Source organism: Dipodomys spectabilis, unplaced genomic scaffold (assembly GCF_019054845.1).
Source record: "Dipodomys spectabilis isolate Male_0828 unplaced genomic scaffold, ASM1905484v1 ptg000233l, whole genome shotgun sequence".
Lineage (NCBI taxonomy): Eukaryota > Metazoa > Chordata > Mammalia > Rodentia > Heteromyidae > Dipodomys > Dipodomys spectabilis.
In genome coordinates this window covers 2,138,329-2,165,746 of record NW_024870910.1, presented here as the reverse complement: position 1 = coordinate 2,165,746, position 27,418 = coordinate 2,138,329, and the positions used below count along the sequence as shown (strand labels likewise).

General features: G+C 50.2%; 1 protein-coding gene across 7 annotated transcripts in view; it reads right to left on the bottom strand.

The window, feature by feature from the left end:
• Positions 1–1,332: 1,332 nt before the first annotated feature.
• LOC122123972 (protein FAM169B-like) overlaps positions 1,333–27,418 on the bottom strand; it is a 30,037-nt gene continuing 3,951 nt past the window's right edge. The window contains exons 2-10 of one of the 7 annotated variants that reach the window (XM_042698533.1): positions 24,430–24,600; positions 24,182–24,312; positions 20,764–20,863; positions 14,124–14,209; positions 10,888–11,065; positions 8,982–9,164; positions 7,273–7,404; positions 2,869–2,938; positions 1,333–1,608 (exon numbers count right to left, since the gene is read on the bottom strand). In XM_042698533.1, coding sequence (XP_042554467.1) covers positions 1,596–1,608; positions 2,869–2,938; positions 7,273–7,404; positions 8,982–9,164; positions 10,888–11,065; positions 14,124–14,209; positions 20,764–20,863; positions 24,182–24,312; positions 24,430–24,436 — 900 coding nt within the window. In that variant the 5' untranslated portion in view covers positions 24,437–24,600 and the 3' untranslated portion in view covers positions 1,333–1,595. Of the gene's footprint in view, positions 1,609–2,868; positions 2,939–6,474; positions 6,530–7,272; positions 7,405–8,981; positions 9,165–10,887; positions 11,066–14,123; positions 14,210–20,763; positions 20,864–24,181; positions 24,313–24,429; positions 24,601–27,418 lie in introns of those variants that run through there. The other 6 variants (XM_042698535.1, XM_042698532.1, XM_042698534.1 and 3 more) reach the window with 6 other exon arrangements.

The following is a 27,418-nucleotide window of genomic DNA, read 5'->3' as shown; positions in this document are numbered from 1 at the left end:
CCCGGCGGGGCCCAGGGGACCCAGGGGGACCCAGGGGGACCCAGGGGCACCGGCGCGGCCAGAGACTCGGCCTTCGGTCTGTCGGGTCCCCCCTCCCCCGTCCCCTGCTTGGCCATGGCTACTCGAGGGACCGGAAGTCCGCACCTGCCTGTGCTGGGCGCCATTGCTATTTGAGACACCGGAAGTCCGCACCTGCCTGTGCTGGGCGCCATTATTACTTGAGGGACCGGAAGTCCGCACCTGCATGCGCTGGGCGCCATTATTACTTGAGGGACCGGAAGTCCGCACCTGCCTGCGCTGGGCGCCATCATTGAGGGACCGGAAGTCCTCACCTGCCTGCGCGGGGCGCCATGGCTGCTTGAGGACCGGAAGTCCTCACTTGAGGACCGGAAGTCCGCACCTCCGCGCTAGACACCGCGGACGCCTGAGGGCCCGGAAGGCTCACGGCCTGCGCGCGGCGCGCCTGCGCGGCAGAGGCCCAGGGGACGCAGAGCCCCGGGAGCCGGCGGCGGCGGCCCCCGGCGGCGGCCCAGCTCCCCGCAGCGCAGCGAGGGCGTCGGAAGCAGCGGCAGGCGAACGCACGGAGCAGAGTTGGAGGCGGGATCTACCGCGGGGACGCTCCGCTTCCCCCACTCGCTTTGGCTGCTGGACCCCGCAGAGGCCCTCCAGGGGCTGCAGGCGTGGCCGCGTCCACGCACTCGATCCGAGCTTTACTTCCCCCATGGCCGCAGGACGGCAGCGCCCGCCTCCATCACTTCCCGCATTCTGGTCAGCATCTGGGACTGGACAGGCCGGGAAACGCCACCCTGACTCTCAGAGCCGCTCTGTGCTGGGACTAGCTGCTCAGGTCTGACTCACCTGCCATCACGGGGGTGATCACAGGAAGAACCAAGGCCTACTTCTACAGGAAGAGAAGGAAGGAAGGAGAGATGGAGGAGGGAGGGACAGGCAGGGGTGACACGGTGTCACGTATTTTTCCTTGGCTAAGGTAAGACCTCTGCCCGCTCTAGACGCCAACCTGCTGAGGTTGCCCCGGATTTCAGGAGCCCGGTGGAGGCCCTGGCCCAGGATCCCTGCTTGGTCCCCTAGCCAACCTCCAGCCAGCCCTGCCTTGATTTGTGCAAGACTGCCATCATGTGGCCACCATGGAGACTGCCCGGGAGCCAGCGCGCCTCTGGTCACTCCTGTGTTGTGCAGAGATGGCAGCCCCTTCCTCCACCTGCCTGAGGACCTCAAAATATAAACCAAACTGAGGGGCACAATCAGGTCTCACGGAGCCATCGGGGAAGGGGCATGGGTGCTATACGGAGACATACAAGGACCATCACAGTATCAACTGTCTTCCCTGAGATTTTTCTTTTATTGAATGACTGGCTTATGGATCTGCTGTCACACTGGCAAAGAAGCACCAACCGTCCATCTCAAACCACCGGGTGATTACAACACCTCATTGTGGGGGGGGGGGGGAGGGGGGAGGCTGTGCTGGGCATCACACGGTGTCCCCTGCATGCAGGCCGCAGTCTACTTCTGTGCTCCAGGTCTCCTTCACAGAGAGTCCATGTGGTCACCATCAAGAAATAACCAACCTTTATTGTCTAGGTTCTGCATCTGAGAAAAAACACAGAGCCTTATTTCACTTAACCTGATGATCTCCAGTTCCATCTTTCTGCAGGGGACATAACTTCATTCTTGTGTGTGGCTGAATAATATTCTGTTGTATATATGTACCACACTTTCTTTATCCAGCCATTGGCTGATGGATACCTAGGTTGATTCTGTACTTTGATATTGTGACACTATAAACATAGGTGTGGGAGGGTCTGTATTATATTCACAGTCCTTTGAATATATGCCCAGCCTCCTGAGTAGCTAGAATTTGAGGTGAGCAACAAGCACCCAGCACTCAAAAGTATTTTGTGCACATATATGGAAATAGAATTGTGAAAGGCATTAAAATGGTTTTTAAAGCAGGGAGAAGATATAAAAGTATGATTGAAATATGCATGGAAATATCACAATGAAAACCCTGTGTTCAACTTTTTTTTTTTGCTCGGTTGTGGGGCCTGAACTCTGGGCCTGGGTGCTGTCTCTCAATTCTTCAGCTCAAGGCTAGTGCTCTACCACTTGAGCCACAGCACCACTTATGGCTTTTTATGCTTTATGTGGTGTTGAGGAATTGAACCCAGGGCCTCATGCATGCAAGGCAAACACTCTACCACTGAGCCACCTTCCCAGCCCCTGTGTTCAACTACTATACAGTAACAAAAAGAACATATTTAGGCTATGTGTGGTGGTTCACAACTGTAATCCCAGCTCCTCAGAAGGCAAAGGTAGGAAAATCACAGGTTGAGGCCAGCACAGGCAAGAATGCAAGACTCTATAAGCAAAGCAAAAGAACTGAGGTATGGCTCTAATAATAAAGGCTTACTGTAATTGGTGCAAAAGCCTGAGATAGATGCCTGTCACCAAAAGAAATATTCAGCAACCACCTCGACCTGTGCCTTGCTCCACATGACTGGAGTGGGTACAGGAAACCCACACACCACGTCTCTATTTCTAGCAATTGGGGCTCCGGAGGCAGGGAGGAGAGCAAGACAAATTAGTCTTGCATTGGTTCTGCCCCAAGATGCTAGTCTGTGGCTCAATTTGAGATTCAGAGTTTTTTTCATTCCCTCCTCAGGTGTCACATAGTGGCACCATGAAGAGCGAGGAGCACAAAGTGACGTTAGTTATCCCCCAGAGACCTCCCTCTCCCACCCCTCCCCACACAGGCAGATCTTCAGCATAAATCAGCACGGCCCATGAAGCCACGTGATTGCTAAGCAAGGAGAAGATAAGAAGCTTTGGGATGACGCAGCCCTACTATACCTTGTGGGTCCGCCATCCGGAGAAGGCTGCTGGGAGTTGCCCTCGGCCTCTTCAGAGCTTCCTGGAAGTGCTGCCGTCCCCGAAGCAAGAAAATAAGGAGGCAAAGGGGTAACGCCAAGGCTTGGTAACCCACTGGGGACCCCTGGCCCTTAGTGTGACCTTCACTCACCAGTCCAAGGTCCTACTCAAGCGTTTCCTAACTTCCACTGGTGCCTGGGCCTGCAGTGCCTCAGCTGCCGGAGGAGCTGACCCCAGCGCTAGCCCAGGCCTTTCTCCATGTCACACTCGCAAATGTTGTGTGACCTCCTGCCAGTGCCAGCTGATAAAATGATGACGTCTTATGCAGCTGTGCACATGGGCCTCCCTACTACCCACTCCAAATCTGTGTGTGTGTGTGTGTGTGTGTGTGTGTGTGTGTGTTTCAGATGACTGTGTAAAATACACGGTTCTACATTTGCACTGGACTTATACATGCAACATGCTTTTACTAAACAATAAATGTATTACTTGATGGTTATCTACATAAGTAAAATGTTAAGTCTATTTACAGAACCATATAAATTAACAAATTTGGTTTGGCAAACTTTAATTCTAAGCACTTAGAAACTCCAGCACAGTTTAACTCAACTAATAAGAGTTTTGTTGTTTTGTGTTTGTACTGGGTCTTGAACTCGGAGCCTGAGCACTGTTTCCCTTAGCCTTTGCACTCAAGGCTGGCACATGACCACTTGAGCCACAGCTCCACTTCCAGCTTTTTGCTGATTTAACTGGAAATAACCTCACTGATTCTCCTGCCCACACTGATTCCAAACTGCAATTCTCAGATCTCAGCTTTCTGAGTAGCTGGCCACCGTGCCCAGCTTCAGAGTCTTGTATCACCCAATAGTGGAAGCTGTGGACTTACTAGTTTATCAGTGAGATCAGAGAGTTTGTCAACCTTCTTCACAACTGTATCCCTAATGTTCTAAATATCTGGCATATGCAGATGCTTCATTAACTGTTATTAAATGAATTAATGAAGAAATCCAAAGAAGGAAGATATCAAAGGAAGAAGGAAGGAGATATCCACTTATCAGTTTTCCACCTTCCCTCATACTTTTATGTAGTATGCACTAAAGCAGCCACTATGACCTGTTTATGTGCATTTCATTGCTAAGCAATTTAAAGCCCAACACAATTTTTAAATGAATGTGCTATTTTGCAAGCAGCCACACAGACAAGTTGGTAAACACCAGCTCTCCAGGACTGCACTACATGACAGTTGCCACAAGGGGGCACCATACACCTTGACAAAGCACAGAATCAGCACACCTTTGTGGGTGCAGAGTCCCGCTTTCCAGTTCGGCCACAAAGGTACCCCTGTGGCCTGCCCCGCTGGCAAACAACTCAGCAGTCTAACCTGAAACTAAGCTAGATCTCCAGTTTGCCCCTTTTACAGAAGGGAACCCAGCTCCATCTCAAATTGTCCACCTCTCTTCATGCACAATCCCATTAAGAAAATAATAACAATAAAGGGAAGAAAAGTGGCTTCCCTGTGGACGACAATTGGGTCTATAAAGATTGAGCTGGAAAAAGAAGGCAAAACCGTGAACCTCTAAGAGAAGAATAACTGAATTTCTAAAGCACTATGCAATGGTTTCCTACCTCCTGCAACATTTTTGCGAAAGGGCACTTCACTGGGAATGTATTCAGTTTCATTCCCACCAGGAAAAAGAAACTAAAGGCATATGCAGGCTGACTGAGAAATCACATCAGATGGAGTTATGATCCTATCGCTCAAGTTTCAAAGGCTTTGTCATATGTAACTGAGCGTAAGGGGGAGGAAAAAAGTTCTACCAACTTCTTGTCTAAATGCTGTGAAATATCTGCGAATATTTTCAGGGTCATTATAAGCCACAGATGTTAGCAACTGCCATGGTAGTGTTAGCCTTAAAAGACTTCATCCATAAACGAAACTGCCTCAAAAATAAAATTTAAAACATTTGCAAGGAGCCTGCGTGAACTTCCCTTTGAAATGTAATAAAATGCTCGTGGCTTATTCTGAGTTCAGAAACACATGGCTCCTCTGGTCTCCTTGCTAAAGGTTCCATTTGTACCACGCACGAAATTACAGAGGAACTTGGAAAACAACCACCAGAGATAAAAAGGACAAGAGGAACACCTCAGAAAACAAGAAAACCACTGGCTAATTAATGACAAAAATCAAAGTGTCCTGGGGAGAGGTCCATGGGAGAGAAGATTCTAGAATGTGCATTGTTTGCAGAGCTGTGGGAAATTCAAGTCTGTTTAACATTTGCTGATCTCCATGAAGGGAAAAATGGATTCCCACTTGGCCCTGAGAAAGTTCCAAGCCTCTGTGCTAATCTGTGATTACATTTGCAACCCCCTCTCATCAACTTGGACAAAACAAAAACAAAACAAAACAAAAAACCCTGAGATGTCAGCCATAACCTCCATCATGGCTGCAGGCCAAAACTGGGTGAAAGACTCAGCAAGCACACCGAATCCCTGCCGGCCAGGAGCTAGCCCTGGCCTCCACACTCAGTGAGAAGAACCCGTGCTGAGAATCGGTGTTGCCAAAGTTACCATTTTAGTCACCTAATTACAGCTCAACTAGAATGATGACCATTCTTCCTTCGAGGCTTCTGGAACGTTCTCTGAGAGGCTGTTTGAAAGTGGGAGTTGGGGCATCTCTGCGTGAATTCAAGTGACAGATTTGGCACCCGGTCCTCCAGCCCAGCTTCCTCGGTCCAGACCACACCAACTCCTAGCTCTTGAAATAACCCCCCGGTGGAACTCTCCAGAAGGAAACCATCTCCCCAGTTGGGCAAGCACATCCTGTGTGGATTCCACATTCTGACGTGCACAGCCGTCTCTTTCTGCCTCTCTGGCTCAGGGAGCTGCAGGGCCCTGCACCAGGCCACAGCCTTGTTTGTGAAGCTTGTGCAGAAATACGTGGCTGGCCTGCTCTGTGCCCACAGATGTGCCACACTCCTAATACAGTGCCACTGCGCAAGTCCCTCAATGGTCCCATGACCCCCACAGTCCTGCTGGCCTCCTTCCCCAGCTCCTGCCCACCCCATTTGTATCTGCAAAGACCCACTAAGCCTTCCAGCTAAAAACAAAACAACAAACCTAGACTAGTCTCATCAATAAATTCCAAGGAGCTTAAGTGTCACGGCCTGGCGGGGGCGGTCACCCGAGTGGACAGGAGGCTGAATACCTTGGGGCCCTCAGCCCCTCATGAGCCACCTGCCACCACCGAGGAAACTTCCAGATCAATACTGGCAGTTAGCTACCATCCCGGCAGGGAAGGGAAGCCAGGGTTGAGGGTGGGGCAGTTCGTTTAGTGTTTCCAGCCACACACAGCCCCTGAAGCTGGCTGACCCTGGCTGTGGGCCTCGGGGGAGGACCGGGCTGAGAGGCATATCAGGTGTGACCCTCTCCATCTGGGAGAAACCAAGCTGGAAATACAGGGAGAAGGGAACCTGCATTCCACTCGGGCTATGTGAAGGACACCTCTCCCAGCCTCCCTTAGAAGACCCACCAGAGAGGCCCTGTCCTCCCTTGAAAACCCCTTGGTTCCAATTCCCTGGGAAAACTCACCAGAGCACTGTCTGGCACTATCCAGAATGGAAGCCAATGTGCCATGTCTGTAAGTCTGTCCACAGGGAACCAAATAACAAGATGTCAGCAGGTGTCATACTATGCTGCCATCAAAAAGGAAAACACGAACCAGGGCTCCCTTGGCTCACACCTGTAATCCTAGCTACTCTGGAGGCTGAGACCTAGAGGATCATGGTACATTGCCAGCCTATGTGAAAAAGTTATGAGACTGCATCTTGAATTAACTAGCAAAAAATGTCAGGCTGAAAGCATGGTTCAAGTGGTAGACTATCAGCTGTGAGCAAGAAAGCTGAGCAAGACTGTGAGTTCAAGACTGAGTTCAAGACCTAACACACATACACACACCCCAAAACAGCAATTAGCAGAATGTTTTCTGCAAGGCATTCCTGTGGGTGTATGTCTCCCCTCCAAAGAAGAGACTTGCTTATTAACAAACCGTCAAGGTATCCTCTGAATTTTCAACCTCACCTAGGCAAAGCAATATGTGCAATACACTTTAGCACGCACAAACTGGCCTTCGGAGAGGCTTCCGTGGCCTGCTGTGAATCCAAGAGATGATCAGTAGGTGTGTCCCCTTCAGGAAAGGAAATCACACCAAGGACAAAGGCCCCCAGCCACGGCCCATTGCCCATTTTACCCCCACCACAGCCCAATCCCACCTGGGAACCTGGTCTGTATCAGCCGTGGGTGTGACCAACAACAGGACCCAAGCACACCATGTTGGGGACCAGAGCGCACACAAGCGCACGGAAGTCTGTTTTGGAGATGCTCACTCACAGTCAGGAAGTCCCGCCTGCTGAAGCTGAACCCTGAGCCAGATGTTGATGCGCTGTCCCCAGGCCCCCGGAGGCTCCACCTCCCACAGCCGTCCTCGCACCCCTGGACAGGCCAACAGGAACCGCCTGCAGACTGGGAGAGGAAGGCAAGCCTGAATCAGGAAGACCTGCCCATGGGTGCTCTACCACTTGAGCCACGCCTCCAGCCCTTTCTGCTTTAGTTATTTTTCCAACAGTGTCTCCACTTCCTGCCCAAGCTGGCCTGCTCCCCATGTTGTTGGAATGGCAGGTGCACACCCCCACGCTCTGCTTTTTATTGGTTGAAAAGGAAGCCTCTCAAACTTTTTGCCTAGGTTAGCCTTGAACCTTGATCCTCTGGATCTCAGCTTCCCAAATAATGAGGATCATGGGCATCAGCCACCACGCCCAGCTCAGAACACGTCTATCAGTCTGCAGTCTAACCCCTCACCTAACACGAAGCTTAGCTTACAATCAAGTGAGGACCATTTCATGTAATTCATTGAACGTCAGCCTCCAGAACACACTAGTCACAGGCAGAAGGCAGAGTCTCAGTTGTCTGCTCTCCTGACCCATGGCTGACAGGGAGCCATTTGGACCCAATAATATCACTAGCCCAGAAAAAGCTCAAAATGCGAAATTCAAAGTTCAGTTTTGTCTCTGTGTATGACTTTAACACTGTTGTGAAATTGCTCATACTGGAGCTTGAACTCAGGGCGTGGGTGCTGTCCAGTAGTTTTTTCCACTCAAGGCTACCACTCAACCACTGGAGCCACCACAGCTCCACTTCTGGCTTTTTGATGGTTAATTAAAGGTAAGAGTCTCTTGGGTTTTCCTGCCTGGGCTGACTTCAAACCTTGATCCTCAGATCTCAGCCTCCTGAGTAGCTAAGATTGCAGGCATGAGCCATGGACACCTGGCTCCATCTACATTTTAAGCCAGTGGTTTCTTGGGATGGGAATGATTTTCTTTTTATGTTTTTGGGTGCTGTTGTTCGGGGAGTGTACTGTTTGTGTATGTGTTTGTAGCACCAGTGTTTGAACTCAGGGCCTCATGCTTGCTGGGCAGGTGCTCTGCTGCTGAGTCACACCTACAGCCTTTCCTTGCACTGGGCTCCCCCCTCCCTCCCTCCCTCCCTCCCTCCCTCCCTTCCTTTTTTAAGACAGGGTCAGCTTCCTGCTCAAAGATGTACCTAGACCACAATCCTCCTATTTTCCGCTTCCCATTGTAGCCGGGACGACAGGTAGACACCACCACGCCCAGCTACTTCCATTGAGATGGAGTCTCACAGACTTTTCTAGCCTAGAAATGCTATCCTCCCAGTCTCAGCCTCCTATGTGGCTTGAGAAGACTTGGCGTGTGCCGCCGTGCCCAGCTACAGGTTGAGAAGAGCGCCTTGAGAACCTTTCTGCCTAAGCTGGCCTCCAGCTGCAGCCTCCCCTCCTCAGCCTTCCTGGCGGTGAGGGTGACAGGTGTGAGCCACAGGCACCCAGCTAGGGTCTACATCTTCAGAACTGAAGAGGACGCCTCTGTGCTGGAGGCAGAAGCAGACCAGGTTCTGTCTCTCCGGGAGGGTTCCCAGGACACCACCCACCCTGGGAGCCTCGGGAATTCCCCCCCCCGCCCCCCCCCCCGTGTTCCTCGTTGCTGCCACCCGAGGCTGCTCGCAGGTGACACGAGGCGGGGGGTTACCTTGGTACATGGCAGGAGAGATGGGGCCACTGACCCCCAAGGCCTCCTCTTCTTGGAAAGTCTCGCAGAAGTCCCGCAGCAGGGCCGTCCCCAGGCCTTGGCGACGATGCTTCCTCCTGATGAACACAGTGTCGAAGACAGGCAGCAGGTAGCCGGCACCTGTGCCATCAGCCCACAAGCTGCCTGTGGGGAAAGCAAGATGTTCACGCTGTCCCCTGCACAGCCAGTACCACACGGTACCACGTGGAGGTGGGATTCGCTTCACACGCTCCGTGGTAGCTGCTCAGTCCAGGCCAGCCGCTCCCCAGCCCACCCGTCCCTGTTGCTGAAGGCCTGTGCTATTGGTTGCTGCTGGGGCAGCCGCTGGACAGGTGCACCCTGGGAGACTGCGCAGAGCCAGGGACCCAGCTCCCCAGCTCTCTCCCTCACAACCCACGAGGATTATCCGAGCAACACCAAGTGCTTCCGGGATGATCCAGGAGCCAGGGGACGTGGCTCCCGCACAGGGATAGTGCAATCTGGTAAGAAAAGGGCTACACAGCAGATCCAACCCCAACTAAGAGGTGAACATGTCCCCAATTCAGAAAGTGAGTGAGTAATCACCCCCCACCAAAATAATAATGGGGGTATGTTCTCATCCCCTATAAACTGAAGTCATGAAGCTCCAAACAAACTGATACTCATATTTCAAGCCCATTGGGGGTAGAATTCTAAATAGTTTGCAATTGCAGTCTTGTCAGGGGAAGATTTTTGGTTGAACGTAGATTATTCACCTATTTGGGCCATTAATATATTCACTTCATTTAATTAACAAGCCCCTTGATTGGCACCTGAGCTGGGCTCTGCTTGGTTAAGTGTCTAGCCATGGGTGGTACTGACATGTGACCGCAGTGTCCCACCTGTCAGGCTTCCTTTGGGAGGAACTATAAATGCAGATGTAAGCTAGGCATGGAGGCTCACTCCTATGATCCTACCAATATGAACACCCAATACTGGCAGGACTGTGGTTCAAAGCCAGGCAAAAAGTTCCTAAGACCACGCTTCACACACACACACACACACACACACACACACACACACACACACACACACACACACTGATCTCAAAAACGCACCCATTTTTGTTGTTGTTATTCAGTCAAAAATATAATCCACTTTGTGATTTCTGTAGGTTTGGGGGAGAGGTCCCTGAGGAATCTGCAGTCTTACATGTGCGTTTTGTGCAGTGTGGCGATTCCAAAGAGAAGTCTGTTCAAGTGGCTACCCTGGACCCTGCACCCCTCTCCCGCTTCAGACCTGTCCATGTTCACTTCTGTACTTTGAAGCTTTGTTGTGAGTCACATCTGTCACCCCAGATGTATTTATCAGAGGATCACAGGCCAGTCTGGACAATAGAAAGTAAGACCTTATTGGGAAAAAAAAAACAAAACATGCAAGCAAGAAAGGACTGGCATTGTAGCTTCAAGGGTATAGTGCCTGCTTGGCACATCTAAGACCCTGAGTTCAAATCCCAGTACTTTAAAAAAAACAAAAAAAAAAAGGAATGTAACTAAGTTGCGCTTGTTCCACATTTTCCGCTCATCAGAGCCCTGAAAATAAGTCGTAGTTGTTTCATGTAACCTTGTCGTGGTGGCTGGCCTGCGGCTGAGGTAACGTCTGTGAATCTTGGCTCTCGGGCCCTCCCGCCCCACCTGTCAGCTATTAGGCACAGCATTTTGTCTGGCAGTGAACCCGTGACAAGAAAGAAAAGAAATAGGCCTTGTGCTTAAAGAGTCTTTGCACCCGTGGGACTTCGCTGTTCCAGAAGATTCTCTCCACACAGCACTCCTTCTAAAGACAGTTAAGAGTCCCCAGAACCATCCAGAGCTGGGATGGCCCAGGCCCCAAGAGGCCACGCCGCCCTCACCTTTCATCTTGGTTGAGTAGAATCCAATGGCTGCTCCGTCTCGCCACAGGATTTTAGCCTGCTCCCTCGCAGAGTGAGGTAAAAAAAACATGCCGTCCTCTTTCACACTTCTCTCCAGTCTTCCAAAAACAATGACGTTTAGAGTGAAAAGCACGATCCTTTCCCCAAAGGAGTGGACCTTGAAAAAAGAGAGAGAGAGGGAAGACAGACGCGGGAAAGCTTGTGTCTGGCGTCAGCGTGCGCACGCAGGCCCAGGTGCGTGTGCCAAGATTTTTTGTGCTTCAGGGCCTAAGTGTGAATCACGGTGTCACCACAACATGGCCTCCGGGGCCAGCAACAGGGTCAGGTGCCCAGGCCTCCCGGGGCGCACAGAGGTGAAATGCAAGTCAGCAGAGCAGAGTCAGCCATGGGCTAATGGAACAGGAAGTTGCCTCCAGGGGCAGCCAGGGCAAATCATTCCAGCACATTCCCTGGATGTGTCCTGAAGTAAACTCCATCTGCCATTTTTAACAGCAGCAGAGTTCTGGCCCTCCGAGAAGACATCATCGAGGAGATGAACTGCCACGTGAAAAATGAGGTTTATTAGCTTGTGGCAGATTTCAAACACCCGCTGAAATCCCAAGCCCAGAGGTTTGACTGGGGTTCAAGACCTGTCCCGTTCTGAGCTGTGACCCAGAGCTCTCTTGCCCACGGCCAAGGCCCCTGTCCTGTGGTCAAAGCCAGGCCCGCAGAGCTGGAAGCTTTCACAGGCCACCAGGGAAAACGACGTCACGCTTCTGTCTGTCACCATCTTCTCCATTTGTGCAGCCCATGAGGACCAAGGTGGGGGCTGGGGTCAGGGCCACCTGCTCCAGGACACCCAGAGAACATGGGAACCCCAAACACCACAGCAATCACTACAATTAGGCACAGGAGTTGGGAGTCACTGGCTCTTTTCACGGTGACCATGTTGTCCTATCTCATTGCATGGCTGCACAAATGTGGGCGTACGTGAGTGCATGTGTGCGCACGTGCATGCGTGCATGCTTATGTACACACACAACCACCAGCCTGACTTCCTCATTACCTGGGCTAGGACTGCCACCCACATACTGCCAAGTGTTTCTTGCCACCTACTAGGGAGGACCTGGTACCCAGATGAAGAAGTCCCCGTTTGGAGAGGGTACGTGGTCATGTTTATGGACTTCCCTGCCTTTTCCAAAGAGGACTGGAGACAGCTAGACAAGGCTCTGACAGCCGGTGCGCCTGATGCCCACCCAGCAGCATTGTTGAGCTCCCTTCTCCTGAGACGGAGAACAGGAGATTCCCATCCACAGAGGAATGCCTGGCTTTATGTGGAATCACCTGGCCACTCGATCACCATCACCACCATCATCATTTGTAGTTGTGGGAGCTCAGTTTAGATTTCCTGGGAAGTCTCTGGCAACCCGTAGTCCTGACCCCCTCTTTCGTCCACAGATCAAGAGAGAGGACCACACAGGTGATCTCTCAAACTGTTTTTCCAATCCTCCAGTAATAAAAATAAAGCTGTTTGCAGCAGCCTAGCAAATGATACCCAAGTGGTCTCTGTCAATAAATTAATTGGCTCAGAGGGTAAAACTCATCACCTTCACCCACCGTCAAATCTTAGAGCAGGAAAGGATCTGTGAACATTAAACCAGCTCAGCTCTGAGAGGCCCTCACATTTGGTGTCTCAGACAGTGGCAGTCAAATGATGTTTAGATTCTCAGCAGAACTGGCTACTCCCAAGAGTCAATCATGATGTGGGATGTTAAATTTTTCAACTTCAACAACCCAAACAGTTTCAGAGGAAAGCCAAAAGAAAATAAAAAAGAAGACTGCATCTGCTAGAAAGGAACTATCCAATCTAAAGCTGGCAGGAGAGAAAAGGAGTCAATGCACTTATTTCTCCAAATTTACTACAGAAGGGGGTAAAGAATTAAAAAGATATGTAACATGTGATTTTTTGACTTAAGAAACATTTCCGAAAACATAAAACTAAGATCTAGTCTAATCCTTCATAAGGACCACTAATTTTATATTAGCAGAGAGAACATGAAATTGTTGTTGTTGTTGTTGTTGGAGGAGGAGGAGGAAGAGGAGGAGGAGGAAGAACAAGAAGAGGAGGAAGAGGAGGAAGAGGAAGAAGAGGAAGAACAAGAGGAAGAAGAGAAAGGATTCAGAAGAAGAGGAAAAGAAGGAAGAGGAAGGAGGAAGAGGAACAGGAAGCAGCCGAAGAGGAAGAAGAAGAGGAGGAGGAGGAAGAGAAGGAAAAGGAAGAAGAGAAAGAGAAAGAGGAAAAAGAGGAAGGAGGAAGGAAGGAAGGAAGGAAGGAAGGAAGGAAGGAAGGAAGGAAGGAAGGAAGGAAGGAAGGAAAGAAGGAAGAGGAGGAGAAGGAGGAGGAGGGGGGAGGAGGAGGAGGAGGAGACCACATTCTACAAGGGAAGAAATAGGGGTGAGCTGGATCTTCACACTATCACCCTGTTGGTGGAAATCACACCCCCACCATACTCCCACATCAGCCATAGTCATGGAAAACTGGAATATTCAGAACAGGCACATCTATAGAACAAAAGTGGACTCAGGGTCGCCTGGGTCCATAAAGAGAGAAACAGTGAGTGCAGAGCTTCTTGTTGGATGTCTCTTCTGGGGAACACAGAGGTCCAAGCAAGTAGAGACTTCTTAACTCTGGACCTTCAGCCACCCTGGCAAGGAGAAATGGCTGTCGCCACCTGACGGCTGTGGCCGGGGCCAGGGGCAGCCCTGGGGGGCAGTCACGATGTTGAAGACAGCTTGTAAGTCATTCACACCAGAATGACTAGAGTGCCTGAAAACCCAGGGCTGGGAAGGTGGCTCAGTGGTAGAGTGCTTGTCTTGCAGGCATGAAGCCCTGGGTTCGATTCCTCAGTACCACATAAACAGAAAAGGCCAGAAGTGGTGCTGTGGCTCAAGTGGTAGCCTGCTAGCCTTGACCATAGAGAAACTCAGAGATAGGGTCCCGGTCCTGAGTTCAAGCCCCAGGACTGGCAAAAAAAAAAAAAAAAATCCAGTCACCTGCTATGTTAAAAATGAGACACATAACCCATGGGTGGGGATGGGAGGGAAAAGCTGGCAGAGAGCATAGGGGTGACATGGTCCAACACAGAACCCCACTCTCTACCTGACCTGCGTGACTGTGATCCTCCTGCATGCCACCTTTACGATAACAATCTAAACACACACTCCAGTCCCCTCACCTGCAGGAGACCCTCCCTGGCAGGCTCAGAAGTTCTCAGAATGTCTTCAACAGACCACCAGGATTCCTTCAAGTAAACAGCCACAACTGGAAGAGAAAACCAGGGGCAGTTGGTGAGCTTCACACTGGAAATCAGCCACGTGGGACATCACGGAGCTACCAAGGTGGATACACACACACACACACACACACACACACACACACACATGCATACATACATACACATATATACACATATACATTTATACTCTATAGTAGAGGATATAACACATAATGCGTATATACTGTGTGTGTAGATATGTACATCTATCTATATCTGTCTCTCTCTATAAATAATGAGAATCACACCCAGGATGGTCACATATGCCAGGGAAGCCTACCACTGTCATATATCCCCAGCTCTGGAGGGATCTTTTCAGAGCACAAGTTCCTGAGAGAACTAGACAGGACAGTCACTGGAAGATGATATCATAGTTGTTCATAAGAGACCCAGGGGTCATTTCTCAATAAGATATATCCTAACACTATTGGGCAAAAGCAACAGCTCCACTAGCGGCTTGGACAAACTATCAAGTCACTGGATCAGTCCAAGCAAGGAACACCATTGTCATAATGGTGTTTTAGAAAGACAAGAGTTGGTTCTAACCAGACTAGAGAAACTAGTGCTTGCACAACGAAAGAAAATGTTATGGGAGGGGGTTGTCACTCAGTTGTGGTATGTTTTTTAGCTCATATGAGATCCTGAGTTCAATTCCTAACACACACACACACACACACACACACACACACACACACACACACACACACACACAGGATTTGAATGACCAGACTCTGCGTATTAAAATGATAGGTATGTAGCCTTATACAGTTGTACAAACCCACAGACTATCCCATGTCAAGAGTGAATCTAATGTAAGCCGGGCTCTGGGTAGTTAGTGTCTGTGGTGGTGTGAACTCTGCTGTGCTTGAATCCAGGCAGGGTGTGAATGGGAAGTCCCTGCCCTCCTACACCCAAAGCCATGAGACCTAAACTGTGAATCTAAAAATGTTCATTTGTTGAGCCTGGTGTCGGTGGCTCACACCTAGAAGCTGAGGTACTCAGAAGGCTAAAGGTCTGGAGAATCACAGTTCAGTGCCAGGCTGGGCAGACAAGCACTCCAAAATAACCAGCCAAAATCTGGACTGGAGGTGTAGCTCAAGTGGTAGGCCCTCATCGAAGCAAGCAAGCTGAGCAAGTGTGAATCCCTGAGTTTAAAAAAAAAATCCTCTTTTTTAAGTGCCACTGTGAATGTGATAATAGATTGGGATGGGAGTAAGAGTGGAGGCAGGGAAGACCAAAGGAGACTGTAGAGGAGGGCAGAAAGGACCCACGGGGAAGCAGACTGGCCCTAAGCAGGAGAGTAGGAAGGACAGCCTGGTGTCCAGTCTGAGCAGAAGGACACAGATGGACCCATGTCCTGTCTTCTGACAGCACAAGGACCAGGAGGACCGGAGGATGCCAAGGCAGCAAGGAGAGGCCGGCCAGCAAGCAGATGGGCACACACAGAGCTGAAGGGACACTCCAGCTCCCCTCGCTCACCACCCCAAGTCCTCTTCCCTCTTGATAAAAACCAAGGCAGAGCAAGTTCCCCACACACACCTTACCCCACTAAACTAGCTACAAGTGGTTCCTGACTGCGCCAGGGCTTGGGACCTCCTCATCAAAGCTAAAAGGCCCTCAAGTCCCTTCCCCCATCCCCTTTCTCCCCTCCTTATTGCTCCCCTGGAGTGTAGGCCACCACTGCCCCGTTACAAATCTAAGAAATATGTAGTTCCACAAACAAAATACGAAAAAAAAAAAAAGCACAGTTAAACCAAACTGACAGGCCATCTTCCCAAAAGCAAAATAAAATACATGCAGGGGTAGGAGGGGCATGAGGGGGGGTGGGGGGAACACTGAGAAGTTCTGGCAAAGCCTAGCACATAAACACATTCCAAGACATTGCCTGACTTTTATGCAACATTGACTGAACTGGTCAATAACTTACAGGGAGGGGAAAAAATACCCTGGTTGACATAGCAACTGTCACATTGCATTAGGGAGACTAGCACTCCATACAGATGTCTTCCTTAAAGGAAAACACTTCCCCCCAGATGCCCGTGAACTTGGGTGCCTCTCTGTTATGGAGAAGGAAACATCTGGTCAACAGCACAGTTGCCTCAGCCTCCCTGTGTTTCTCATGACTTTCTTGCCTGGAGCAATTTTGTTTCCCGCCCCCACCCCCATCTAGATTTTTCTTTTTTCCTTAACTCTAGGAAAACGGAGTGAGGGTAAAGAGGGTGCCTCTTTAAACTCTAAGCTGTTGGGGGAGGCAACAACAACAACAAAAAATCCACAGTAAAGCCAGCCCCTCTAAGGGAAGCATTCAAAATTGCTAAGCAGGCACAAAATCGAGGCAAGCTTTGACCAAGCGTCTCTCGGGTGCAGCCATCTACCTACCAGGCTGTCATGGGAGACCCACGGCAGGGAGACCCACAGCAGGTAGATTCGTGGCAGGTAGACCTACAGTGGGTAGATCCACCACAGGTAGACACAAGGCAGACAGATTCATGGCCAATAGATTCATGGCAGGTACATCTACAGCAGGTAGATCCAGTGCAGATAGATCTACAGCAGGTAGATCCAGTGCAGGTAGATCCAGGGCAGGTAGATCCAGTGCAGGTAGATCTATCCAGGGCAGGTAGGCCCATGACAGGTAGATCTAGGGCAGGTAGATCCAGTGCAGGTAGATCTATCCAGTGCAGGTAGATCCAGTGCATGGCAGGTAGATCTATCCAGTGCAGGTAGATCCAGTGCATGGCAGGTAGATCCAGCACAGGTAGATCCAGGGCAGGTAGATCTATCCAGGGCAGGTAGATCTATCCAGGGCAGGTAGGCCCATGGCAGGGAGATCCAGTGCAGGTAGATCCAGGGCAGGTAGATCCAGTGCAGGTAGATCTATCCAGTGCAGGTAGATCTATCCAGGGCAGGTAGATCTATCCAGGGCAGGTAGGCCCAGGGCAGGTAGATCCAGGGCAGGTAGATCTATCCAGGGCAGGTAGGCCCATGGCAGGGAGATCCAGTGCAGGTAGATCCAGGGCAGGTAGATCCAGTGCAGGTAGATCTATCCAGGGCAGGTAGATCTATCCAGGGCAGGTAGGCCCAGGGCAGGTAGATCCAGGGCAGGTAGATCTATCCAGGGCAGGTAGATCTATCCAATGCAGGTAGATCTATTCAGGGCAGGTAGATCTATCCAGGGCAGGTAGGCCCAGGGCAGGTAGATCCAGGGCAGGTAGATCTATCCAGGGCAGGTAGATCTATCCAGTGCAGGTAGATCTGTCCAGGACAGGTAGATCTATCCAGTGCAGGTAGATCTATCCAGGGCAGGTAGGCCCATGGCCGGTAGGCCCGCCGTAGGCCTCCAGGAGCGGCCTCGCCTGCCCTCGGACACTGAGGCATTTTCCTGGACGGTCCGTGCTGTCCTCGTACGGTGTTGTTTGGACGCAGGGCCCGGGCGCCGTCCCGAGCCTCCTGCGCTCCAGGCTGGCCTCTACCACTCGAGCCGCAGCGCCGCGCCCGGCCACGAGTCCCGGGAGGAGAACGGGCGTCCTCGCGGGGTCACGCCGAGGCCTGGCCCACGTCCCAGCCGCCAACAGGGAAGGGAGGCGGCTCCCTGCGCCCCAACGGCCCCTCCTGCTCCCTCGGGGGCCCGCGGGCCGCGAACCCAGGGCTGAACCCGAGGCTGCCAGGCGCCCTGACGGCCGGCAGCGCCGCTGGTGCGGGAACAGAGGCAGCTTCCGGCCGGAACTGTCCATCTTCCCAGGCTCCTCAAGAGCCTTCCTTCGTAGGGCACTTCCGGTGAGAGGTCTTTCTATGGGGCACTTCCGGTGAGAGGTCTTTCTATGGGGCACTTCCGGTGAGCCCTCCTGCAGGGCATTTCTGGTGAACCTTCCTCCAGGGGGCACTTCCGGGTCATGAGGCGGGATGATTGACAACTCCCCAGGCTGAGCCTTCCCTTGGCAGTTATCTGAAGAGCTGCCTGGGTTGAAATCACAAGTTGCCCTTCCCTTAGGGTCATGGGAGGCCAGCATGGTGTCTGCGAACCAAGGGGGCCCAGAAGAGGGCAGGGGACACATCCTCTATCTATGAGCCTGTGGGACCTCAGACGTCAAAGCCAGGAAACGGCATCTCTTCTTCAGTGCTGAAAGTAGGCCTCCTCTGGTGGGCGAGCCTCTCCGGTGCAACCCCCACATTGGCTTGTGGACCTCAAGTTTACAGGCTCAGCCAGCTCTTAGACAGAGCCTAAGGGTGAACCCTGCCTGTCTGTCCTGCCCACCTCCCTCAAGGCCACAGCAGGGGCTGGAGGGGGAGTGGGGTTCCAGGGTTGAGAATCCACAGCCTCTCTGCCTCCAGCCTCCATTGCCAGAACCATTCCCAAAGTCTGGGCAGCCTGTACAGAGGTGAGTGAGGAGACACCCCCAAAAAGGACCTCCTGGTTCTGAGAAAAGTTCTCCCAGGCTCCTTGGACATGCAGTTCCAGCCCTGCGAGGTTCCCACCACCTGCCCTCCACACACAGCCCTGCGGGGGTCTGGCCTGAGGTCTGGCCTGGGTGTCTCATCCAGGCCGGGCTCGTGCCCCCTCGGAAGGCAGGCTCCAGGGCTGCTCTGGTTTTATTTGAATGTTTAACTTGGCGCTTGCTGTGGCTGCAGGCTATAATGAACATGTTTTTCCAGGAAAGAAATCTTAAAAAAAAAAAAAAGCCTACTTGTTTTTCTCAGGATGCACAAGATGTGCAATCATCAAAAACTGTAAATAAATTAGCAGCAATTTGAAGGGTGACTGTTACAAGACTGGTCACAAAATGTCCTGGGAGCTGGCTAGAAAGACAGACGTTCTAAACAGGGAAATGAACACAGGGTCCTACCGTGTTCACACTAGACCCTCCATTCCCCTGCTATTCGACTGTCACCTGGCCTGCTTGCCAGATACCCAGCAGAGTTCAGTAGGGGCATGCCTTTACCTTCAGAGAATTTATCATCTACTCACGATTGGCCACAGGAAATGATCAGGCCCATGAATAAGGACCTGACCCCTACAGCCCAGGTCCTCCTAAATTACCAAGCACAATTAGCAACTGCACGGGGCCAGGCCAAAACCCTTCCACGCACCCTGTGTCCTATCTTTCCCCACTGTTTGTCTGCCAAGCACACCCACGGCATCGCCGAGGATGAGTGAGCCGGCCCAGCTCCTACCAGCCTTCCTTCCCCTCCACCAAGCAAAGACGACTCAGAGATTGAATCTCAGCTCCCAGCCCCATCCTGCCCATCACTCAGCATCTTGTGAATGCTGTGCTCGCTTCCACCTGCCTGTTAGCATGGCCTCTGGTGCAGGCAAGCATGGGGAATGTGATGGGAGATTGAACAGAAACCTGGGAACACACAAAGGGGCCTGGTGTGGTTCATACCCAGACTGTGCTTGGGAGGGAGGGAGGCCCTGTTTCTGCCTCTAACCCCACAGGACAGAGGATCATGAGGGGCCGATAGCACCCCGGAGTCAGGAGCCAGATCTGGGCCCTGAGGAAATGGGAGATCCATATCCTTCCAGACCTCACATCCCATTATTTCCGCCCACCTGCCGCCATCTTGCCAGGAGAGGCTCCTCGTTCTGGAAACTTCCAGAGACTGGTGCCCCCTCCATGGGACTCTCAGGGGAGTCAACTACAATTTTCCATCTCTCATCCGCCCTGAAGACACTCCCAACTCTTCTCGCTGGGGTTTCAGAAAGAATGAAAGGCCAGCTCTCTCGTGCCCAGGGGGCCATTTTCGCTAGGAAGGCAAGTGACTCCAAATTAGAAGCGAGGCGGGGTAGGTGGGGACAGGAGGACAGGATGGTGCCGACTCAGGGGACTGACACCCCAGCAGCTCTAGCCTCGGATTCTGAACCTGAAGTTGAAGCCCAAACTTCCTGAGACATACCACACCAGGCATAGGCCAAAAAGACCAGCTATGAACCAGTGGGTGAGGGGGAAATGTTGGCTTCAGACCAATGCCTGGTTCACCAAACATCCCCTCCTACATGAAGAGGTGAACTTGTAAAGAAAGGTTCCATTGGCCAACTCAAGAATGATTGGTTTTGAAATGAGTGTGAATTAGCTGGGCACTGGTGGCTTTGCCTGTAGCCCTCGCTACTCAGGAGGCTGAGATCTGAGGATCTCAGTCAGAGCCAACCAGGAAAGAACAGTGGAAGAGGCTCAAAAAGCCAAAGGGAAGGTGTGGCTCAGGTGGTCAAGTGCTAGCTGTGAGCAAAATAAGCTATGAGAGAGCTCAAGGCCCTGAGTTCAAGCCAGAGTACCAGCATGCACACACACACACACACACACACACACACACACACACACACACACACACACACACACATATAGAGCTACCATACTTGTGGGCAAGATAAAAAGATACATAGTAGAACCCAGCATGGTGGCTCCTAGCTATGATCCCAGCTACTATGGAGATGGAGAGCAGAAGGATCACAATCAAAGCCATCCTGGACAAAAAGCCAACCAACAAGCAACACAGTACACACGCACATGAGTGTGTGCACACACATATGCACAATAACTCCCACCTGTCTTTGTGTCCTGTGGATGAACCCAAACCAGGATCTTCTGCTGGGGTTCATCTCGGTACAAAGCGCAGAAGCACACAGACGAAGCTTCGAGTTGAACCTGAAGAAAAACAACAAACCCACCGCCTGGGCACAGGAAATGGCTGAGCAATTAGTTAGTACGGTGATTCACTGAAAGAACACGGGGATTAATTTAATGGGATGCCAGCGAGACCCAAGTGAAACCCTTCCCCGGCCTGAGCTCAGCACAGGAGAATTTGGCAAACGCCTCTCCCATGGTGCCAGCCCGCGCTGCCCACCTCCACCTGTTTGCCTATCCAAGCATTGATGAAACTCCTCCTTTGCTGCCAATGCCCTGGGACCTCTCCTTCTGTTCCCCTCTCCCCCCTCCCGCCTTCCCCAGCTTGGGGCCTCCAAACTCAGGCCTCACCCCCACTTCAGAGCCACATCGGTCCAGTCAGCCTCCACGCTCCTCCCTGAGCCCCGGTGGTGGTGTGGCCTCCACCTCTGCCTGCAAAGCAGTCGAGAGAAATGCACACCTTGTCTGCACACCCCTGGCCTCAGTCCTGCCCCTTGCCTCATGTATAGAGAAGCTCAATTTGGGGTGCCTGTGTGCTTGCTAGGGTCTCCCACACTGGGATGGTCCCCTTGGCTCAAGGACCCCACAGCCCAAGGCCTCTGTGTAGCCACCAAGCCAGCTCCCAGCTGCCCAGACTGAAGGTCAACACATTCCATTAGCAAGACTGCTTTGGACACCAAGGGGAGCATAAGAAAGGCAAAAAAGAAGGCGTGGTCCAGGCACAACTGACTTCGCTGGAAGCCTCCAACTTCCAGAGAACTGTTTCTCAGCAAGTGCTGGGGCGCATACACATCTCAGTACCTCCTCATTTGGAGAGCCACTTTCCTGAAGAATCCTGGAGATGATTGCCCAACCCCCCGTACTCCTAAGGTTACATCAAGAATAGTGCATCAAAGAAATGGACTCTTACCAAGCCATGAAACACCACAGCCTATCAACCTGGAAAGAATCTTATTGTATAGACCATGTTCCATTCAGAGAGTCATCAAGCTTATATATAATTTTTTTTGGCAGCCATGGGGCTTGAACTCAGGGCCTGAGCAATGTCCCTGAACCTTTGTGCTCAAGGCTAGCGCTCTATCACTTTGAGCCATAGCTCCACTTCGGTTTTCTAGTGGTTAATTAGAGATAAGAGTCACATAGACTTTCCTGCCTGGGCTGCCTTCGAACCGAGATCCTCAGATCTCAGCCTCCCGAGTAGCTAGGGAGATATGAGCCACCAGTGTGCCGCTAAGTTTATATTTTTAAAAATATATATATTAAAAATGCAAAAAGCCAAGCAGGGTGATGTGTGCCTGTAATCCCATCATTTGGGAAGCTAAGACTAGAGAATGGCCAATTGGGGCTCTATAGTGAGACCTTATGTCCAAAAAACAAAAACAAAACAAAAAATCTAAATTTAAACATATCAAAATGTTTACAGTAGTTAACCACGATGCTTGTATTTTCTCTTCTGTTGTCATAGTTCCCAAATAAATCCACAATGAATAATACTGCTTTACAACCAGGGGGGAGGGGAGGATCAGTAAATAACAATTGTATTTTAAATGGGTCAGACCGATTTGAAGACTGGAAAAGAGTTAATTATGGGAGAGAAAGATAACTACCTTATGCTACACCCCAAGCTTTCTGGGGTGGAGAAAAACCCCTCTGGGTACAAAGAGCCAAGTTAAACTGCTAAAAGCAATGAAAAGACCCAAACCCCATTCCTAATGAGATTACCCCCCACCCCCACCAAATTGCTAAATGGCAGGAAACAGCCCTAGATCTCTAGCTCACTAAAACAATTTTAGTAAGAGTCTCATTTGATGTTGTCATTAATGATACTACGATCGCTCGCTTGTGAAGCGTACTCTCGCTATTAGGGTTGGTTGGTGGTTTTGAAGTAAAGCAACCTGCAAATACAGGGGCAATAAAAGGGGATTTCACCGGCCTCTGGTTACCTTCCACATTCAACTCCTGGGCAAGTCGAGACCCAGACTTTGTGCACGTCTGCTCATGGCCACTGGGGGGCGCCAGAGTATGCCAGGCCAGCATCCTTCCCCCTGCACTCCAGCTCTGCAACCCTACAAATCAGGGTGCTTTGGGGGAGTCACACCTTCAAAACCTCAGGGAAGCCACTGCTTATAATCTGTGCAAGCCACGGTCTTCATTCACTCTGGAAACGTCACCACAGCGAAGCAAGACCCAGTGTCCTCTCTACCAACTCGGGCGGGGGAGGCGGGGGGAGACAAATTCTAGCAGGAATGAAATCTTCCAGGTGTAAAACCAGGAGTCTGTGTCTCCTTCTACAGATCAGCTGTGAATCTGAAAGAGGTGATGGACCTGGGTAAGGCCCACCATTGCTGTGTTATTTTCACTTGCTGGAGAGAGAGAGAGAGAGAGAGAGAGAGAGAGAGAGAGAGAGAGAGAATCCTAAAGAAAAAAAAAGACTGGAATTTTAAAGTTGCACTCACAACAAACACTTTCACCACAAATAAAAGTGTCTGTCTCCCCTTCCCTCTGTTCCCCCAGGTCCTGCTTCACAAGGTACACAACTTTAATTCAAAATTTGAATTAAATTCACAAATTCAATTCAAAAATCTTCATCATGCCAGCTGCCATTGGCTCATACCTGTCATCCTAACTCCTCAGGAGGCTGAAATCTGAGGATCACAGTTTGAAGCCAGCCTAGGCAGGAAAAGTCCACGAGACTCTTATCTCTAGTGGACCACCAAATAAGCCAGAAGTGGAACTGTGGCTCAAGTGGTAGAGTTCCAGCCTTGAATGTAAAAGCTTAGGGACAGTGTCCAAGCCCTGAGTTCAAGTCCCAGTATTAACACACACACACACACACACACACACACAGATCATAATTGGCACAGCGTAGTTCCAAATTACGAAAACATTAGCACTCTATCAAATCTGATAGACCCAAAATGAAGCACTCTCCTGAGTTTACAAATGGGTAAACTGAGGCATGGCTAGGCATTACACATGGAGTCTCAATTCACCCACCACCATGAAGTAAGTGCTGTTATTATTGCCTTGGTTTTAGACATGAGCATACCAAGACCTTTGGTATTAAGACACTTGCTCGAAGCCACACAGCAGGCTCGAATCCTGAGGGCTAGATAGCTTTTTGCCTGGCATGGCTCAACTCACATTCAGGATTCCAGAATCCCCACCAAGGCCTCTATCTGCTTCTCAGATGTGTTAGTTCACACATGTCATGGGGGGCTGTTTAAGTTTCATTGTTGTTGGGGTCTTTTGTTTGTTTTAATCTAGGATATTCTTTCTGGTGCAGTCTATGATCCAAATGACATTTGAGGGAGCGCTTCGTGTAGAAAACATCCATACCTGCTCCCCCGTGGGAAGGGAGAAAACTGGCGTGGCCCCAGTCCCGTGTCTGAGTGAGGCGAGGTAAGCTGCGGTCGCTTCCTGATATCCCCCAGGGTCATCTTCTAGAAAATCCACCGGGTAGCTGCCTGCTGGGGAAAACCAGGCCGGGATGATCTTAGCCCGAGACTTTTCATGAAGAAAAAGTCACTTCTTGAAGATGAGAACAAAACAATTGGAATCTTCGGATTGGGTAGCGTGACTCTCACCTGCCATCTTGGAAGCTGCTTGGAAGGCTGCGATCAGGAGAATGGAGATGGGAAAGCCAGCTGAGACTTGGATGTGTGTGTGGGGGGGAACAGGAGAGATGTTCTAGAGACCCGATCCCAACCAGTAAAAAGCTGGGATGCTGGACAGTCGTCATCCCAGCTCCGCAGGAACTATCCAACAGGAAAAGACCACGATTCAGACTGACCCAGGCGAGAGAATGAGATTTTGTTGGGGAAAAAAACAAAAAGGGGGACCAGACGCCGGTGGCTCACGCCTGTCATCTTAAGTGTTCAGGAGGCTGAGATCTAAGGATTGCGATTCAAAGCCAGCCTGGGCAGGAAAGTCCCCATGAGACTCTTATCTCCAATGAACCACCAGAAAACCAGAAGTGGTGCTGTGGCTCAAGTGGTAGAGCGCTAGCCTTGAGCAGAAGAGCTCAAGGACAGCGCACAGGTCCTGAGTTCAAGTCCCCACACCTCAGGACTGACCCCCCCCCCCACACACACACACACAAACACAAAAGCTAGTGGCCCACAGCCACTAGCATGAGGCTAGAGAGATTTGGGAAGGAAGGGTCAGGACTTGGGCCAAGAATCTGCATTCAGTTTCCTACACAGAGAACATTCTGGAAACTTGGGGTGGAGGGTGGATGATAAATCAGTAGGAGAGAGTCAGGGCATCTGAGGCAAAGCCCTCTCCCCACACCCAGAGCCCCCTTCCTGTCCTTCATCCCAGGAGAAAGAAACTTCCCTTTCTGAGACCCCCAACTCGGGTCCACCCCGGTAGCAGACGCCTCTGGAGCAGTTTGAGCCTGTTCAGGGTTTTAATGGCTTGAAGTGAACATGACATTTTGGTTTTCTTTTTTTCTTTTCTTTTTTTTGCGAAGCCATAAAAAATGTAATCTTTTCAGTGCAATGCAAAATGGTTTTTTATTAGAAAGGGGCGCACAGCTGAAACGGAAAATTTGCTGTCAAGAAGTGGAAATCCCTCACTCAACAAAACCTGCACTTAAGAATTCACTTTGGAGTGCACATTGGCATGTAATCATCCAAAAAAAAAAAAAAAAAAGGAATAGTGGTATATCCAAAAGTCTTTCCAGGCAAAATACTTGAATTATTCAGGATCTTTGTAGCAGAGCTCAAGTTCCCAACAGATGCTACAGTCAGTCATTCCGTTACCATCCATCCCCCCCCCCCACCCCCCCCCCCCCCCCTGTTGCAGCTGCTCAGCCCCTGCTGGCCGGTCAAGCCAGGCGTCCTGTTTGAAGAAGCCTTTACAGCACTTCTTTTTCTTTTTGGTCCTCCCAATGTAAACAGCAATACCAATTAATGAAACTCTTGAGAGGGACTGGCGATTCTCATGTAGTCATGCGTAGCTAGTCTTTTCCCTGACATCCTTTTCAAATGCTAATTTACCACCAAGATTGAGGAACATACTTCCATTTTAGCTTTTCTCAGATGAGATTGCTAGCACAAGGAATATTAAGAAGGCATTTTTAAGTTTTACTCTCTGTACCCTTCACCAACTTTGCTGCTTCAAAAAGCTCATCTCCAACAGAATTCCAAGGCGCCATGTCATTGGAAACACTGGCTGTAAGCATGTGGAGATTTTTTGTTTGTTTGCTTTTTCAGTGTGAGTTATCTTTCTTTGGTTGTAGTAAGAATAATTTTTTGCTTGGAGAATGTCGGTGGGGAGGGGGAGAGAATGAAGGAGGCAAAACTGAAGTAGTAATATTCAACTCTTACCTTTTATAAGTGTTCAAATTAGCTATGGCTACTACGTAACCATTTTTGGTGTTTTTACTTCCCTGTTGTGGTTAGGTTCTTTTTTTTTCTTAGTTGACCACTCCCCCTCCCCCTTTACAAAGGGGTACAAATAAAATGGGTTTCTTAGGGGGAGCGTCAGAGGGTATTGAGAGAACACGGGTGCTCGGCTTCACACTTTGTGTGGATTGAGTTGCTGCCCCCAAGTAATTAAACTTAGGCTCCCCACTCAGACATGCTGCATTCAAGGAATGGACAAGGGACTGTACAGCGGCTCACAACTACTTGGGAAGTAGAGGTTGGGAAGATCTAGGTTTGAAGTCAGCCTGGGCAAAAATAAACACATAAATAAAAAGAGATACTTCCATCTGAATCAATCAGTTAGGAGTGGTATAAAGCCCTTTTCATCACAGCTACAAGGGAGGCCGAAGTCAAAGATGGTGGTACAGGCCAGAAAAATACCTAAAGCAAGTTGTCCCAGGGTCATGGTTCAATTGGTAGAGCACCTTCCTAGCAAGTACAAAGGACCTCAGTTCAACTCCTAGGACAGACAACAAAATGGATCTGTGGAGTTCAATGAGCTTATCTGAGACAGAGGTGCATCTAAATAACTGGAAATACAATGTGATAACTTCTTTTCTTATTCTTTCTTCCCTTCCTTTTCCTTCCTTCCTTCCTTCCCTCTCTTCCTTCCCATCCTTCTTTCTTTTCTTTCTTTTTTGTGCCAATAACAATGCTTGTACTCAGGGTCTTACGCTGTCATTTAGCATTCTTTGCTCAAGGCTGGAACATTTACCACTTGGTCCACACCTCCATGTCTGGTTTTTTACTGGCTTATTAGAGGCTAAGAGCCTTAGGGACTTTTCTGCTCAGGATGGCTTTGAACTGTGATCCTCACATCTCAGCCTCCTGAGAAGCTAGGATGACAGATGTGAATTACAGTACCTGGTATGTCATAACTGGACCTGTTTGTGTAAGATTGAAAAATAAATGGTGAATCTAGTATTCGTATCAAATACTTGGTGGACCTTGAAGAAAAAGAGAAGAAAAATAATAGTCTACCTATTGCAGGTAGAAGAATTAGAAAAATAGCACATTATTGTACTTGTCTTCTATTTATTCCTTACCTTTGCAGCATTTTCGAATTTACAAAGGGCTTTCACACAGCTTGTTTGAAACTTTCCTCAACCCTCATAAAGCCAAGAAAGCATGATGCATTAACCCT